Source organism: Alternaria incomplexa (genome assembly GCF_024043165.1).
Source record: "Alternaria incomplexa strain BMP 0042 chromosome Unknown scaffold_14, whole genome shotgun sequence".
Lineage (NCBI taxonomy): Eukaryota > Fungi > Ascomycota > Dothideomycetes > Pleosporales > Pleosporaceae > Alternaria > Alternaria incomplexa.
Window position 1 is genome coordinate 736,248 of NW_026249863.1, and position 19,543 is coordinate 755,790.

At 38.8% G+C, this 19,543-nt stretch overlaps 2 protein-coding genes across 2 annotated transcripts; both read left to right on the plus strand.

Annotated features, from left to right (window-relative positions):
- Positions 1-15,467: 15,467 nt before the first annotated feature.
- On the plus strand, positions 15,468-16,820 carry J4E90_008966 (uncharacterized protein; the record flags this gene model as incomplete). The annotated part of the gene is made up of 1 exon (XM_051438487.1): positions 15,468-16,820. One exon carries the CDS (start codon positions 15,468-15,470, stop codon positions 16,818-16,820), a length of 1,353 nt encoding a protein of 450 aa, XP_051287797.1.
- A 595-nt stretch (positions 16,821-17,415) lies between these two features.
- Positions 17,416-19,257, plus strand: J4E90_008967 (uncharacterized protein; the record flags this gene model as incomplete). Its single annotated transcript, XM_051438488.1, has 2 exons — positions 17,416-17,421; positions 17,527-19,257. 2 exons carry the CDS (start codon positions 17,416-17,418, stop codon positions 19,255-19,257), a joined length of 1,737 nt encoding a protein of 578 aa, XP_051287798.1.
- Between the last annotated feature and the right edge of the window lie 286 nt (positions 19,258-19,543).

Consider the following 19,543-nt stretch of genomic DNA (forward strand, 5'->3'; position numbering starts at 1 on the left):
AACTATTAAAAGCTAAGATCTTTATAGCAATAGATCTAAGAGACAGCTACTACTTTATTAGAATAAAGAAAGGTAAAGAATAGAAGACAGCGTTCTGCACACAATACAGACACTACAAATATACTATTATGCTGTTTAGGCTTACGAACGCCCTAGTAACATTTTAGGCACTTATTAACAACGTGTTAAGAATGCACCTAGACATCTTTATTGTTGCATACCTAGACGATATCCTCGTCTACTCTAAGAACAAAGAAGACTACGTTAAACATGTCCGCACGGTACTAAGGTGCCTAAACTAGTACAACTTACGAGTTAAGCTAAAGAAGTGTATATTCTACGCGACAGAAGTACTCTTCTTAGGCTATATCGTAGGCATTAACAGAGTACAGATAAGCGAAGAAAAGATTAAGCTCGTTAAGAAATAGCCTTAGCTAACTACAGTTAAGGAGATATAGTCCTTCTTAGGATTTCTAAACTTTAACTAACAGTTTATTAAGAACTACTCTAAGATCGCTATTCCCCTAACTAGGCTAACACGAAAGAATACGCCTTTCGTATAGAGCAAGAAAGCAGAAGACGCGTTCTAGACGCTTAAGAATGTAAGCATTATACTACTATGCTTCTGCATATTCTAATTAGAACAACTCTTACGTTTTAAAACTAACGCGTTAGACCTCGCACTTAGAGGCTGCGCTAGCTAGCTACACGAAGGCAAATAGCACTTTATTGCCTACTACTTACGCAAGTTCTTAGGGCCTAAAGAACGATACAACGTTCACGATAAGAAGCTTCTAGCTATTATCGCCTGCCTAGAACATTAGAGAGTATACGCTAAAAGCTGCTCAGAACTTACAATATTTACAGATTATAAGAACTTAGTTAACTTTACGACTACTAAGAAACTTAACCGCCGATAAGTCTAATAGTTAGAGAAATTAGGCTAATATAAGTTTAAGATCGTGTATATACCTAGGAAAGACAACAGTAGAGCAAATGCTCTTAGCTGCAGACATAACATCGCCGGAACTAAATCTATTACAGATACCGCGATACTTAAGGTTAATAACAATAGGTTATTAGAACTAACTAAGACGCTGAACTTAATACTGCGAGTTACTAGCGAAGTACTAGAAGAATTGCAAGAAGTAATTATTAAGCAACACTATAACGACCCTGTACACAGTTACTCTAGTATTACTAGAACTATAGAACTTATCTAACGCAACTACGAGTTTCTACACATAAAGAACAAGATTACTATCTTTATCGCTAAGTGCGCAGACTATTAGAAGAACAAACATAGTACCTACGCACTCTACAGAGAAATGCAGGCAATAGAGCTGCCTAACTAACCTTAGTTAGACATCTCTATAGACTTTGTTACAGGCCTACTAGTCTTAAGAGACTCTGTAATATAAGTGTTCTATAACGCTATTCTCGTAGTAGTAGATTGTTTCACGAAGTAAGCTAAGTACATTGCCTTTCGCAAGAACTTTACGGCAGTACAGCTTGCACACATTATTAACAATTAAATTATCTAACACTATAGTATTCTAAAGTTAATTATTAGTAATAGAGACAAGCTCTTTATCTTAAACTTCTAGACTACCTTGTTAGCTGCTATTAGAACTAAGAGAAAGCTATTAATAGCTTATTATCTGCAGACAGATAGATAAACTAAGCGAACAAATCGTACAATAAAAGCATATCTACGCATCTATGTTAACGAACAACAGAATAACTAGGTATTGTTACTGCTTATAGCATAGATAGCGTACAATAACAAACTTTCTAAGTCTACAGGATAGACTCTGTTCTACGCGAACTACAGGAGACACCTAAATCTCTTTATACGTACTTTTCCTAGTTAAAAGACAGAAGTAGCTATCGCTACCGCTAATAAGCTAAAGATAGTACATAAGTTACTTAAGGCGACACTCGAGAAGGTATAACGCTAAAGCATTTTATATGTTAATAAGAAACGAAAAACAGCACCTTAGCTAAAGAAGAGAGATAAAGTTTATTTGCTTATAAAGAATCTCCGCATTAAGCGATCTAACAAAGGGCTCGATAACGTTAAGGTCGGACTGTTTTTAATTCTTAACTAGAAGAGACTAGTTACATTTACACTTAACCTTCTACCTAACGCAAAGATCTACCTACGCTTCTACATTAATATGTTAGAACTAGCAGATCCTAAGACGCCTCTCTAGAAAACCTTTTATTTTAAAACAGAAGAAGATAATGTCTTCGAGGTTAAACGAATTCTCGAATATTAATAACGTAACAACAGAACAGAGTACTTAGTTAAATAGTTAGAATACAACGATAGCGACAACACTTAGAAACTAGATACAAACCTTATAAACTACTACTAACACCTTGCACAGTACTACCGGAGTTGTCCTAAAGAAAAGACTAGTTAATAGTAGCTGCCTCTGCCGGCGCTTTAGAATTTGTAGACGCAAGCTCTTAGTTAAAACGCTTAAGATTCTCTAAACGCTCTAGCTCCTCCGTATCTACCTAACTAGCATTAAAGACTTCCGCCTCTCGCCGCTTTAGAAACTTCTGCTATTTCTGCAAACGCTTTATTTTACTGCGAGAGACGCGCAGACGTTCCTGCGTATCTGCAATTACTTTCTTATCTGCGTCTTGCTAAGCCTCTACGGCCTCTTCTTGCGCTTCTAACTTTGTAAGCTCGCGATTAATTTTCGAGAAATCTAGAAAAGAAATATCTGCCGGAACACAATCCTTTACCCTATTACAATAACAGTTTCTACACCTGTCGCTTAAGAACGACAGTTTACACGCTAACTTCTTCTCTAAACAATGCGCACAGGCAACTATAGCGAGTACACTAGTTAAATTAATACAGTTACTCTAAGAGTAACAATAACAAGTACTACGGGAAGTTATTAAGTTAGCATAAGAATATGCAGTAGAGAAGAGGGAGGTAGTGTTATAGTTATAGAGAGAGAAGTAGATAAGCACTAGGTTTTGTAGAAGACTAACGGCCGTGTTAGGTATAACAATACCTAACCCGCGAGAACAAAGAGAGCGCTAAGAAACACGTAACCTGCTCTACAGTTCTACGCATGTCACATGCATTAGCGCTATTAGCTACAATAGAAATTCTCAGAAATTCTACTTAGCCTTACTACGTCCTAACTCCTAGGACTTACTAAGACTCGCTAAGACTCGTAAGACTATAGAGTTACCTTAAGTATATAGCTTAGGCACTAAACTCTTATAGCTTAGTGTGTTTAACTTTATACAAGACTCTAGTATTTAATCTAAGAATTATACTTCTTTCTTAACCTCTTGTAATATTACATCGTTCTACTAAACGTGCTATCACACCTCGTACTATTACATCGATCTTCTAATCGTGCTAGTACACTAACCTGTCCTACCTTACTTACTCACTCCCTAAGAACCAACTCTTAGGTTATCTTGGGACGACCTTTACACGTAGATACTATACTTATTCTTCTAATAGTCTGCGCACTTAGCGATAAAGGCTATAATCTTATTCTTTATAAGTAGAAACTTATAGTTACGTTAAATAAGTTCTATAGTTCTAGTAATACTAGAGTAACTATATACTAAGTTATTATAGTATTATTTAATAATTACTTCTTATAATTCTTCTAGTACTTTGCTAGTAACTTATAGTATTAAGTTTAGTATCTTAGCTAGTTCTAACAACTTATTATTATTAACTTTAAGTATCGTAGTATCTATAATAGATTTAGTTCTAGCGATATTATATCTACAGCTTAGAGTATCTACTCTACTATTATCTTTTCTAGGTATATATACAATCTTAAACTTATACTAGCCTAACTTCTCTAACTATTAAACTTATTAGTAATTAAGCTCTTTAGTTATTATAAAGTTAACTAAGTTCTTATAATCTATAAATATTATAAGTTCTAAGTAGCTTTTAGCGTATACTCTCTAATATTCTAAGTAGATAATAATAGCTAGAAGCTTCTTATTATAAACATTATATTATTCTTTAGACTCTAAGAACTTACGCGAGTAGTAGGTAATAGAATACTATTTACCTTTATATAGCTAGCTAGCGCAGCCTCTAAGTATAAGGTCTAACGTATTAGTTTTAAAATATAATAGTTATTCTAATTAGAATATATAGAAGTATAGTAGTATAATACTTATATTCTTAAGCGTTTAGAATATATCTTCTACTTTCTTACTTTATATAAAAGGCGTATCTTTTTATATTAGCTTAGTTAGAGAAATAGTAATCTTAGAGTAGTTCTTAATAAACTATTAGTTAAAGTTTAGAAATTCTAGAAAAAATTATATCTTCTTAACTATAGTTAGTTAAGGCTATTCTTTAATAAGCTTAATCTTTTCTTTACTTATTCTTACTCTATTAATATCTATAATATGACCTAAGAAGAGTACTTCTATTACGTAGAATATGCACTTCTTTAGCTTAACTCGTAAGTTATACTAGTCTAGGCACCTTAGTACTATATAGATATATTTAACGTAGTCTTCTTTATTCTTAGAGTAGATAAGAATATTATCTAAGTATATAATAATAAAGATATCTAGGTATATTCTTAATATATTATTAATAAGTATCTAAAATATTACTAGAGTATTTATAAGCCTAAATAGTATAATAGTATATTTATAGTGTTTGTATTATATACAGAACACTGTTTTCTATTCTTTACCTTTCTTTATTCTAATAAGGTAGTAGCTATCTCTAAGATTTATTACTATAAAGATCTTAGCTTCTAATAGTTAATTCTATAATTCTATAATATTTAGTAGAAAGTATTAATTCTTAACTATAATATTATTAAACTTCTAATAGTTAACGTATATTCTTAGTAAGTCTTCTTTTTTCTTTAAAATAAAGAGTATTAGAAATTCTACTAGTAAAGTAGAAGGTCTAATATAGCCTTTCTTTAAGTTATCTACTAGCTTCTTCTTTAGAATATTAAGTTCTAGTTCTAATAAGAGGTAGATTAGTTTAAAAGGTAGTTTCTTCTCTTCCTCTAGAATAATCTTATAGTTCTAATCTTAGTGCTTTAGTAAGACTTTGCTATCTACTACTTTCTTAAAGAGATATTTAAATTCTTTATACTCTTTTAGAATACTTAGAGTTACGCGTTTCTCTAGAACTCTAACTTTATAATTAGAGTTATTCTTTTCTATATCTATTAAGTTAAACTTTTATTTCTTAAAGTTATTCTTAGTTAAGATTTATCGCGTCTATGCAATTAGGTTAATCTCTCTCTTATCTACTATTTACTTTATATAATATATAGAGTTGCTTATAGATATATCTAGTCTATAGCATTTAAATAAGAGCTATTTTAACTTCTAGTTAATTTATAGGTTATACTCTTATAACTAGAAAAGTTCTAATATAATATTATAGGTAGCTACTTCTAAAACGTCTAGGTCTATTATTTTCTAATATTCTTAGATATAGAGTGTTACTTCTATAACCTTGTATATAATAGTAGATTTATCTAGTATTAGCTATCTACTAGCAACGTATAGTAGGTAGCTTTTCTTCTTTTAAGTTAGAACTAGTCTAGCTAGTTCTACTATAGCGCTTAAAATATAGCTTACACTAGATTCTAAGTCTACTAATATCTATATCTATACTTTATTAAGCTATACTAGAAGCTTAATAAGTCTAAAGAAGTCTAATAAGTTAATCTTCTTACTAGCTCTAGGTGTACTAGTCTTCTATCTAAAAAAGACTACTAGTTATATCTATAGAGTTTCTTTACGAGTATATAGGCGTTATATTTAATATTAAGACACGTATACTATAAGAGTTAATTATACTTCTATATACTTCTATTCTTATATTCTATCTATATAGTTATATATATCTATAGTATTTTCTATAAGTTTTTATAACTATAGAAGTATAGCTTTTTCTTCTTATTCTATAAATATACTAGGTACTCGTCTTTTAGATAGTTATACTATTACTTTTAGTAATAGACTACTTTATAGCACGTTCTAGAGAAGTAGTTAGTATTAATCTTACTAGAATAGTAAATAGTGTAATAGTTATATAAGCATGCAACTTATATTAGTTTAACGTATTATAGATTATAGTAATCTATCTAGTATTATTCTCTAATAGATTCTTACTTAAGTTAGTACTTATATTATTACTTCTTTAGTTATAGTGCTAACTACGTTAGTTATTTCTCTTTAAGCTAGTTTAGTTTCTAAGCTTATTCTCTGTCTAAGAGGTAATAGTTATTATCTTTCTATAACTTAACTACTCTATTAACCTAATCTAGTTTTTTAGACATTAGTAGAAACTAGTATATATTTCTAGAGATATTATTCTTAAAGTAATCTACCTACTAGAATAGTTTATAGAAGTCTTATCTTATTATAGCTATAATATTAGGTATTTTATATATATAGTTAATATTAGATTTATTAAGATACTATTATAGTTAGTTATTCTATAGTAAGAGCTATAGTATCTTATTACTTAGTATAAATAGTATTACTAGCCTATTATTTTACTAAAATAGTTCTATTTTACTAAACTTAGTTTAGTTAATCTTAGTTACCTTAACGTTCTTAAAGAACTTATTCTTAGAAGCGCTTACTTTATTAGAGGTAGCGTCTTCTAGCGTAATAAGAGTTAGATTCTCTAGCCTATTAATTATACTATCTATATATTATAGTTATAGAGAGAGAAGTAGACAAGCACTAGGTTTTGTAGAAGACTAACGGCCGTGTTAGGTATAACAACACCTAACCCGCGAGGACAAAGAGAGCGCTAAGAAACACGTAACCTACTCTACAGTTCTACGCATGTTACATGCATTAGCGCTATTAGCTATAATAGAAATTCTTAGAAATCCTACTTAGCCTTACTACGTTCTAACTCCTAGAACTTACTAAGACTTGCTAAGACTTATAAGACTATAGAGTTACCTTAAGTATATAGCTTAGGCACTAAACTCTTATAGCTTAGTGTGTTTAACTTTGTACAAGACTCTAGTATTTAATCTAAGAATTATACTTCTTTCTTAACCCTTTGTAATATTACATTGTTCTACTAAACGTGCTATTATACTCTTATACTATTACATTATTCTACTAAACGTGCTAGTACACTAACCTGTTCTACCTTACTTACTTACTCTCTAAGAACTAACTCTTAGGTTATCTTAGAACAACCTTTACACTATATAACTATTAATATTATAGATAGATTTAGTAATAATATTCTACTCTTTATTTTAGTATAGGTCTATAGGTTATAGAATATTTAGATATTATACTACTTTACTTTAACTCTTATAGTCTTATACTATATAACCTAGTTTACTATAAGTATAGTAGTTAAAGTTCTTTTTCTTCTACTTCTTATCTTAAAACTTAAGTCTTCTAAGTTCTTTATTAAGATTATTAAAGTATATAGGTTTATAGCTATTAGTAGTATATAACTTTAGAATTCTAGATATATTATTTTATAGACGTTCTTAGTTAGAGTATAAATAGTAAGGTTTTAAATAAATCTAGGCGTTCTTATTTACGTTTTTAAGTGCTTGCATTCTCTACGTAAATAGTTATTTTTCTAGCTAGAGTCTATAGAGTTTGTTATTAATATAGATAGCTTTATTTATAAGTTTCTAAAGCGTACTAATACTAGTTCTACTTCTTATTAGTTCTTTTTAAACCTAGAGTTTAAGACTTTATTTATATATTTATATTAAAGTATTATTATTCTAATTAATAACTACCTAGTACTACTAGAATTAAGTAGTATAGTTAGTAGTAGAGTATATCTAGCGTAGCTATTAAATCTTCTACTTAGTAATTACTATTTCTTAGAAAGATAAGAAGACTTTACGCATCTTTACTTTAAAAGTGTTCTAGTCTTTAACTAGATTCTTATTATCTATATTCTTAATAGTATTATCTATATAGTAATAGATAATAAGCGTAATCTATTCTCTAGCGTTTTCTTATAGAAACGTAGTAGCTTAGACAACTATATTATTATTATTAATCTTATTACCTTTAAAATAGAAGTAATAGTTAATCTAGAGTAGCTAACTTTTAAGCTTATTATATTCTCTATTATAAATATTAGACTTATTACTCTTACTAGTAACTTTTATAGTATAGAAAGTAGTAGAGGTATTTATCTTTATATTACTTATCTTAAGAGTGTTTAAAGTATAAAAGTTATTCTAAGATAATCTAAGAGTTAGTTCTTAGAGAGTAAGTAAGTAAGGTAGAATAAGTAGGTATACTAGCATAATTAGTAGATTAATATAATAGTATAAGAGTATAATAGTATATTTAGTAGAATAATATTATATTATAAGAGGTTAAGAAAGAAGTATAATTCTTAGATTAAATACTAAAGTTTTATATAAAGTTAAATATACTAAGCTATAAGAGCTTAGTGCCTAAGCTATATACTTAAGGTAACTCTATAGTCTTATAAGTCTTAGCGAGTCTTAGTAAGTTCTAGAAGCTAGAACGTAGTAAGGCTAAGTAGAATTTCTAGAAATTCTCTTTATAGCTAATAGCGCTAATATATATAATATATATAGAACTATAGAGTAGGTTACGTATTTCTTAGCGCTCTCTTTATTCTCGTAGATTAGGTATTATTATACTTAATATAGCTATTAGTCTTCTACAAAACCTAGTGCTTATCTACTTCTCTCTCTATAACTATAATAAGATAGTACTATAAGTAATAATAGAGAAGTACTTACTATTATCTAGACTCTAATAGATATTATATAGTAAGTTCTAAGTAGAACAAAAGAAGAACTTAGTAATATAGTAGATAAAAGTCTATTAAATAGTTAGTTAGATAAAAGAGAAGTTAAGAGAAACGTATAAAGGCTATTATAAGTATATAATAAAGCTTATTAGTAATCTCTCTATTAAGAATATACTAGATAGAGTAGTTATTTATATTAATACTACCTTATACGTTAATAACTATAATTATAGCGTTAGAATAGTTATAAGTAAGTAGATAATAGGTAATATTCTAGAGGTTAGTTGCAGCGTTAGCGTACAAGCTATTAGTCTAACTACTAGTAGCAAAAGTAAAGTAGTTAGAACTATTAGTAGCTTAGATACTATAAGTAGAAGTAGCTATTATTAGATTATTATATAAGAGATCTTAATAAGAAGTAAAGAAGTTAGTGTAAGAAAGAAATAAGTTAAGAGAAAGAAGCTAGCTTTATATACCTAGAAGAGAGCGCTAAAACTCTCTCTTACTATAAGAAGTAGTTAAATAATAATAGCTAGATCTATATAAGAGGCTTTATTTACTATTAGAGTAGTTAAATAATAATTAATATATACGTATAGAAGTTAGATTTACTATAGACTCTAATATTATATTATAAATACTCTCTTATAATAACGCGTTACGTATAATTCTTAGAAGAAAAGTATTATAAAAGACTACGCTATATTGAGTAGATAGTTCTAGTTATATAATATATAACTTAGCGCTAACTAAAGTAGTAAAGTATAAAGTCTATAAGAGGTAAGTTATACGCGTAAGAAGAACTTTTCTTTTCTTATCTTTTTTCTTCTATATATAGAAGTAAATATATACTTATTAGTAGGCTTCTTTTTACTTATAATATATCTATTTAAGTAAATTAAAGTACTTACTATATTTAGTAATAATAATATAGTTAATACTTATCTTTTTTATATATATACGCTTAAGCTACTCTTTCTTATATTAGCTAAAAGTACTATTAATATACTTTATAAGTAGCTAGTTTAAAGTATTAATTTCTAGCTAAATAAAGTTAATTTTATTATAGTTAATTACTATATACTATTAGTAGCACTTTAAGTATTATTATTATCTATATTACTTAGACTAACTTTTTAGTAATATAATTTAACTAGCTTAATTATCTAGCTATTATTATATACTTTAGTATTATTATATTTTTTAATAAGTACTTTAGTTTTTATAATTATTTTTATTACTTTTAGTAACTAGCTACTAAAGTACTATTTTAGTAGTAGTAATAAATATATTTACTTTTAGCTAAAAACTTAAACTAAAATTTTAAGCTAAGTAGATATCTTAATAAAAAGTTTAGATAAAGATAGTATAATATAATAAAAATAATAATAGTACTTTATATACTTAAACTTTAACTATAGTTTTATAGTATAAGCTATCTTATTTTAAAGTTATTTTAAAAACTTATTACTATACTATAGATATATATAGAGATATACTAGCTTAAACTTTATTAGTAAATTATAGTTATTATAAATCTAACTACTTAATATACTTTCTAAAGTTATTATAATTAGATTATTATAAGATAAGTGCGTAAACAAGAATAGTAGTACACGCCGTTAACCTCCGGCCTCGGGGACATGGCCCAAGCGCCGCGGCTCAGCCGTACACGGCAAAGCTCCAGAGCGTGTCAGCCTTCAACACCGCAATGTCTCAGGAACTCAGCAGACTATACAAGTGTTCGTAACCATCGCCATAGAGCTGTCCCAGTGATCCAGAGACGCATGTGTTCAGATTGGCTCATAGTGCTTTGAGGGTTGCGCCGAGGTCTGGTTTTTGAGGATACCTAGGTAGCGCGTTCTTCGATCTATGACGCGTCGCGACGCCGTCCTTTGTTCGTGCTCCATCTCAGTGCAACGCCTCCATTCAAAACGGCTTTGTTACCCCAGTAAGTAACGACAATACAAAATTAAGAAGGACCAGTTTTACACATTTGACATTCGCACGACCCAAGAGATCCGTCGCGCAATCCGACGCGTATCTTATGTATCTACTCGTTTTTGATGGCACGGGCACATGCCAAGTCCTTTGCGACGTATCGGTGGTAGTGAGCTCATCCCCCTCTTCCGCCTCTTCCTCCCCGGCCTCTACCCATCTGTGTACCACGTCCCCAAGCGCCAGGCCTACCGCCACGACCTTGTTCCCTACCACCCGGCGAATCATACCGGCGATCGCTTCTACGACCCTCACTGTCCGCATAGTATCTGTTAAGAGGCATAGGATCCGTATCACGGTCAGATCGATGGTCCCGTTCACCATGTCTTGACTCCCGTACCGTGTGACGCTCCCCTCTGTCACGGCTGTGTGGCCAGTCACCTCCTTGCGCACGTCTGGTACGCTCGTCCTCATAGGTGCGAGGTTGGTAGCGTGGCTGGTCATTGCCTTCATAACGGTCATCGCGCTCTCGAAATGGTTGCAGCTCTGCACCTGGGGATCTACTGCGCCGACGCGGTTCGCGACCCTCTGAGCGCTCCCAGGGACTATATACATCGGTCGTTTGTTGGCTGGCATTGCCATCACGCGTGGAAATCAGTTGATTCTGAGCGATACTGCTTGCCGAGTTGGCCTGGCCATTCAGCTCACCATATACCACTTGGGTCTGCGCTGTGGTCTCGTTTATAGTAGTGTTTTGACTTCGACCTGCATGCATTGCTTCGTTTTTCCCGCCTGCCTTCTTAGCGAAAGCTTTAGCGAGGTCGTTGACAATTTCTTTGGCCTCCTCTTTGCGGCCTGGGCTACTTTCTAGTTGGAGAAGGACAGTGTTCATGTGAGTGGACAGGTGCATTCCGAACAAGCGAAGCCAGCTGGACGTCTCCAATTGCCCGTCTAGCTCGACATGCTCATCCAGTTCAACGACGAAGATGCTCTTGAACTCGAGGTAGGCATTATCCGCAATCGACTTATTGTTGTATAGTTCTCGAACAAGCAGAGGATCGTTTTCTGCATCGCCTTTGTCCGCGATGTTTCCGCCCGGAGGTAAAAGTTTGACATGGACATGATGGTCATCTCGTAAGCGGCCGTCTTTCCATAATCCGCTCTTTCCATAGGTATGACGCTGCATACAGTATAACTTTGTTGGCATGCGAGCATTATCTCGATCCACATTGTACACTGTTAAGGGGTACCTTTTGACAAGCATCATGCCATGTGGGCTCGCGAAGAAACCATCCTTTGTTTTTTCTTTGCCTCTCGGGTCTTTGGCAAATTGCGGGATCGGTGCTGTAATGAGCGATCCTATCTGAAGTCCCATTCTGACTTCAATTGAAGCAGGCCTAGTAGTGCCCCAATGAGTCCCGAGTGGCGCTTCAAGCTTCGATCTGGGGTCAATGTCCGCAGTACGGTTTCTGTTGTCGTCATCGGCATCATGACGGTCGGGATTCCTAGCTGAGACCTCGGTAGGTCCTCGGTCAGGGTAGTCCTTATCATCCGCATGTTGAACCAAACGACTATTGGGCGCTGTGGGTCTGGTGTCACTTTCTTCGAGTATTTCCCGACGATCCTCCATTGTTGTAGTTGGCTTGATGGATGCAAAGTGTATCGAATGCAAAGGGTTGGGTGTTTTGTAATGAAAAGGCTGGGAGCGGATCAGAGAAAGCGGTTGAGTGATAGTGTCAGCGAATTGCTGTTCTACGAAAGCATTGGCACTTCCTGAATTGCGTCCTATGCCCAGGTCCTTCTGCACGTACCTAAGCGCGTGCAAGTGAATTGCGGTGCTTCCAAGACAATGAGCGTTTTACTTTGGAAGTTTTGCGTATCACGACTTGCGGCCGCTAATCAGAGGGCGGACTCTACTTCTGTTATCAAGTAGATTACGCTTGAAGTTCACTCTAAGCCTTTTCTAAAGATCAAGTACCACAATTCACGCCGAAACGAGCAGACAATGTACGTATCAGTCTTTTAATCCACATAGACTACTCTGACACAAGAGCAGCATGTATGCAACATGTCGAGACTCGAAAATCGAACCTGGTCTTCGGTTTAAAGTTGTGGCATTACACCAGCAGAAGCGGTGTTGTCCTAAGCAAAGACACAAATTGCAGCCCCGGGGTGATCAACTCCGCCATGCAACAGATGAAGATATGTGGAGTCGTTGCATCTCAAACCACATGCTCAACAGACTGAGCAAGCCTAATTGACGTAAGCTTCTTCGCACATTTGGTATCAAAGTGGCGTCACTGTGCTTATATAGACAAAGAGGATTGAGCGGACAAAGACATCAAAAGCAGTTTTGTGTCTTTGTATCGGGCCATGTATCCAACCCTTGTTAGCTACAAGCCTAGAACTTGCGACACTGGACAAAACTCGTCATGGGTTTTACTTCATCAAGTGGCAGGAAATACATGCGGCATGGAGAACCGTCCGTCAGCCGCATCTGAGCAGCCTGTTCCAACTGGCGAGCAAATCCACAGCTATGTCGCAAAACATGGCATCATCATCTATAACACCCATCATCATCATTACCATACTAGCTCAACTATTACCAGTGCAGAAAGACATCAATCTGGAGCGAGCCAGCACTCACACGGAGATATTGGTACGCGGGGCGGTATACTTTCGACAACTGGGCCAGCTCAGCAAGATCATCAAGCAGTCACTAAGAGTCCCGTCGAAGCTTTCCGTCCCAGCTCGAGAGATGATATGTTACGTGATGAATTAGACTCAAGAGCAAGTGAGAGAGATCGCAATCCTCAGACTCTAGACTCAAGAGCTACAGGGGGCGGTGGAAATGATGCTGCGAAGGAACTCGGGAAGAAAGCAGTGGAAACCGGTACAATACTCGCCGTCCGGGACTGGTCGACAAAGGGCGAACGAGACGCAGCCAGGCTGTTCCCTTCTGGCACACCTCGCCTTGTAGCCATTAACGATGGCAAGAATATCACGCCCGCAATCACAGTGTCGCATGAGATGGCGGAGTGCATCAGTAAATCATTTCGCGCAGAACGCCACTATAAAAGTCTTTGGACAAAAATCGATGAGAATGGAGCTGAGACAGGAGAGAAGAAGGCTCGAGCAGTGAAGGATGCGCAACGATCTGACGAAGAACTGGCGAAGTTCGATACAGCGATGGAAGCATTATCGAGTGCCCCTACACCAGAGCAATTTGAGGAACGGAGAACGCTTGTTACCCGGGCTTATCTTACTCGCGTAGATCTAAATCGACTGTTAGACGCAGAAACTCAGTTATGGGGAGATTGCAACTTAGCTGAGCAAGCGTGCAGAGACGCATGGGAGAACGTCGGAGCTTTACTACTACCAGTCTGGGTGCGAGCGCGTGTTATAGAGTCTGATTCAATTGATGAAACAAGACTTCCCAAAGGAGATCAGAGAGGTATAACCCGACGAATCGACTGCGAGCCACCCACAAGCCTTCGTCGTCTTCGCGATGACGTTAAAGAGTCTGCCGACGCCTTGCGCAAGACGCGCACCCGGTTTGAGCATATGTGTCACCACTATTCGAGCTGGGCACCATGGGAGGATGGGGTTGCTGCAGAGTTCAGAGACAACGTAGTGAAGCCAGCGTTTTTGGACATGTTACGCGACGAGAAGGTAAAGCTGGAAGAAGCCAGAGTTGCTTATCGTCGAGCGGTGGGTCGAGCCTGGCGTGAGAAGATTCCCGATGTGGAGTTAGACTTTGATTGTGGCGAGGAGCTGGAAAGTACCGAAATGCTGTTACTTGACGAAGAAGATGCGATGTTTTTGAAGGAAGTGCCCATGAACGTACTGGAGGCTTGGATACGACGGAACTTGAACTGCGCTCCAGCTGAAACGCCCCTTTACCCAATCGAAGAAAGAGGTTTTGCAGAGGAGGTTCAACCATGGGAGAGCAAAAGCAAGGCGCTGACTGAACCTCACTCGGAGCAAAACGATCCAATTGTTCAACACAAAAGAACCAAAGATGAACTGGTTATCGACAGTGATAACAAGAACGGCAGAGTTCACAAGACAAGGAGACGAAATCGCACCAAAAACAGTCCAACGGTGTCACAAATCTCGATAAAAACTCGAGATAATAGAGTTAGACAAGCCTCACGATCAAAAGAAGACCGACATCCTAAAAGATCACAACGACAAACTGACCTACAACGCTTTGCTAATATGGACCGCGATCAAAGGCACGACGTCGTTGCCAAGTATAAGCGACGTTCAGTCACAGACTTCTTCAAGACTTCTAGGCGCCGATGATAGCGACCAAAACAGGGCTAAGTAGCTGCTGCTCAAGACGTTAGTGGTGTTTTATGACGCATTCAGACATTTTTGGGTTATCTGTTGCAACATCTCCGAGCACTTCGCAATGATCTCAAGTCTAATTGCTTGCTGACGTATAGCCACGACAGCCTTCGCAATCGCTTGGTCATCTGAAAATACTTATTACAGGTCTCTTGCGTTCTTTCCTGAGAACTAATCCAGGCAAAGAGCCTCCCGAGGTCCAAATGAGTCTGGCATTCACTCTATGTGCCCGTGCCAACTCGATGGACACTCAATGTCTCTGGTGCCTAGGCGGTAAATTCTCGCCCACGGTCTTTATATACTACAAGCTCTGTTCTCATCTACCTGCTCACTCAAACTTCAGTAAGTAAGCCCACTACCCACCTAAATACTTCGATCGACCCCCACCCGAGGCATGAACCGAAGCGCTTTCCCGAAAGATATGGACACCGCCGCCCCGCCAGCTGCGTTCGGACGCCCTCGAGCTTCATCAAACCCTGTATTCTCAACGTCAACTATTCATGGGACGCACTATATCGACAGAACCAGCGGCAAACGCGTGTACATAGACTTGAACCTGAAGACATTCTCGAAGCCCAAGGGTGAAGAATGGTACTTACACATGTACGCCAATGCCAACGCAGACAAGATCGTATGGCAGGGTACCTACGAGGATATCTATCCCAGCTCAGATGACATCTCATCAGTAGAAGGGTACGCATTGATCTGCAGCTACAGCTTTATGGACTCAGCAAAGTCCACGATCTCTGTCCCAGGATCGCCGCCAGTGTTCAAGAGGCCAAACCCTCGAGACTTTCCTCTCAAGATTGCGCCCGACTCTGGCTACCATTTTAGCGACGAGCATGCAGATCGTGCTCCACAGCAACAATACGAGCCCGCTTTCCAGGCCATCGCGATGATGAACCCTGATATCCGCTTCAACGAAGTGGATGTCGTGATCAACCGCACTACGATGTTAACTCTGATGAAGTGCGTCAAAAACGCTTCCTTCCAAGCGTTTCATCTTGATCTCGATTTAGAGAAGAACACTCTCTTTATCGGAAGGAAAGTACGCAACGCAAAGGTCAGGTCCGCTACCAATACCTACGGTCGTAACTTCGAAAGCGCCCTCACAGAATCCGAGATCGACGGAGCAACAACCCATCATCGCTTCATCAGATACAAGCTTGGTAGCCTCACCATAGTTGTACGCCATGAGACCGACGCATACGATCCCACGATCGAGTCGCCGCAAGACCCCGATGCACCACCGAGTACTCTTCCTACCTTTGTCCCTAATGAGCACGACGTTGAGACCATCCAGCATGGAGGTCCACAGAAGACGACCGTCCTTGTCCAGGGTAAGGCGGTGCCTCAATACCAGATTTTGGAGCTGAAGAGCAATGCAAGTTCGCGACCAATCGATCAGATGTGGTTTGGCAGAACCCCTACTTGCTGCCTCGGCGGGAAGCACAACGCTCACTTTGACGGAACATACAGGCAAAAGGACCTTCGGATCAAGGAAGTTACCCAAGCTGGAAGCAAGTCAGACAGCTTCAAGGGTTTCGAGAAGTGGGAGAAGGGCAACCAAGAGGCGTTGCAGAAGGTTGTGACACTACTCCAGCTGTTGCGGAAGACCGTCGGGGAGGATACCAAGCATCGGTCTGCGGTGCTTGTAGCGATGGGCAGTGATGATATCAAGGTGTATGAGACGAAGGAGAGGATTGGCGCACTGCCTAAAGAAATTGTGGAGCGCTTTTGGGATTAGAACAGGTCCTGGTTCGCGTGCGCGATACCTTGGTCAATGTAGTAGTGGTAACTACTTCTCAAAGAACGAGGGCATGACCAGGTAGAAGAAGACGGCTCGGTAGGCTCAACAGCTGAGTAAATCGTAGCCAAGCATCGTCATGACTGAACTTGCAACAATGGCTCTGTTAGTGGTCCCGGCTGTGTGGACAATTTTGGAGAACTGAACAAAGGAACGGCCCTTTGTTCGTTCGGCAAGTCCAATGTTGTCTGTGGATATGTTAGCAAGCCTCACTCCACTGTCATCTTGACACCTTCCCCTCGTCATAAGCCTTCAGGTGTCTCAAAAGATCGCCCCAGCCACTCAATCATTGAACACACACATTACGTTAGCCATGGCTAGGACCAGTTCGCGTCATGGCCGAAAGAAAAACTCAGCCGCCGACTTCCATCCTGCCGGAAGGAGAGAAAAGGGCGATATATACAAATCCAGACGCAGAATGAACGTCTATAACATAACCAATCACTATTACAATAGTGACGAATCGCGGGTACGTCATAACCCAACTGCTTCAACCCCACGGAAAACAGGCTACAGGCATGGAGGCGATAGCAACATGAGTGTGAGTTCGGAGGCCAGTGGTGGAGAACTAACATCAAGCGCTGCTGGAAGATCCCAAACTGGTGACAACGCCTCACCAGTTCGAGCTGAGGCTAGACCCGGGCAGCTAGAGGGTGAGTATGACCCAGAGAGACTCATCTCCCGTAAGCCCGCCGCTATTATAGCGATCAAAGAGGGCGAAGGATCGAAATTGGCTATCCGACTGTCACCCGAACTTGCAACGTCGCTAGAACGCGCGCTTCAATTCGCCGAGATATATCGTAAGACTTACGAAGCAGGGCAGAAACAATATGAGCGAGCCCAGGTAGACGAAGTCAATCACACCGAAGCTTTGGCTTGTATCGAAACGCGTCTTGCCCATTTGAGAAGGGAAGGACAAGTTGAAGATAAGGACCAGGTTCAGTTCAAAGATTTGGAGTCAAATCGTCGAGGTGCGCTCGGAGCTCGCAATAGAGCCCAAGAAACAATTAGGCGAGTAGAGGGTCAGTTAAGGAGTCATGATGATGGGTTGAAAGCTCGCTGGCTGGACGTAGAGATGTCGTTGAAGCAAGTGTGGGCAGAAGCACATGTGCCTCTACGAAAGATAGCCCGAGCACTACCGAGGCAAAGAACCCGAAGCTCATCTCGTCAGAACCAGGATAACCGGGAGGAGATGGCAGGCCGAGTAAGCCAACGGGAGGGTGGGAAAGAGAGGCTGGAGCGGTGCAATGATCGGCCGAGTGCTCCTCGAGCAGAAACAAAGACGCCCTTTGACAAGAGAAAACTTGTTGATCCGCATAGTGAAGTTCTCAGTGCTATAGCGAGACTTTCACGTCGCCATAAAGATCTTCTCCGGGCCCGGGATCGACGCGAGAACTATTGCCATAATTACGATCGAGAAGGAGCCAGGTACCTGAAGGCCGTACAAAACTCAAATGGCTCGAGGTCCTCCAACAGCATCAGGCAGGAGTTCAACAAAGCATTTCTCAGAGACGTGATACTTGACAAGAAAAGCTTGCAGGCCGCTAGAACCGACTACCTAGCTGCTCACGAGGAAGCTCGCAAACTCGGAATTCCTAAGAATTGCATTGACTTCGTAGAGTCTATCGATCTGCAGAGCTGTGATACCGGTATCATCATGGAGAAAGATGCCGTGAACCGCAGGGCCACTGAAGACGATCAACACAAGCTCGACAGCCGTATAAGAGCTTGGCGTACGTTGACGACTGCAGATCCATTACCGCAGCAGGTCATTGTCGAAGACAGTCCGGATCGGTTGAGCTCCACCAGTTCGACAGGTCGTACGGAAAGTTCTGTCGACACTGATGCATCCCGAGACCTGTCGGAAGACGCCGTGGTGAAAGGTGACGCTGGCAAACTAACGCGCGCAACACGTGAGCGCTTACAGGGGCAGCGTTCAGATGCAGGGACTGCATCCTCCGTAGTTCATGGAATTGACACTGGCGTAAATGCCGACAAGGAGCTGAAGTCACGCTCGGGGCCCAACCCAGAGTCGAGAGCCAGAGCAGACGATGGTCCAGAAGTTAATCTTTGGAAGCCTTCGGATGGTGTCAAGTTCTCGCGACCACCAGAAAAGGCGCCAGATGCGAACGACAACCAAAACACAGTCAAACACATTCCTCCTGTTAAAATTCCGCCACGCGGAGGCAAGAAGTCGATTGCTTATTTCTTCAAAGCACGGCCGAAAACGTCCAAATCAGCTGTCGATCCTGGGAAGGCGGCCAATACTTCGATTGCTGGTGAAGCAATGTCAGGAGAGAAGAGGAAAAGTAGCTCCGAAGGACCGAATTCCAGTAAGAAACGGACAAGATCTGAGAGACCGACCGCACCAGACTGAAGTGCCGACGTCCGTTGAGGTCTTTCTCAGGCTATCGCAGGGGCTGAAAAGCTGCGAACGAGGATTCTCGGGGCCGCAAGCCGAGCTTGTCGACGATCAGAGTGCACGGCATGATGAGGCAACATGCATGTAGGTATCGCGCATTGTAGACGTGGCGTTTGGAGATGAAGTCGTGACAATTGTAGATGAAAAGAGGTAAGGCAGGCGAGGATGCATGGCGGGTGAATGACGCTTGACGCGATATTACGTAAGCGGGGTGGCCTTTGCTTCAGCATCGTCGCACGAC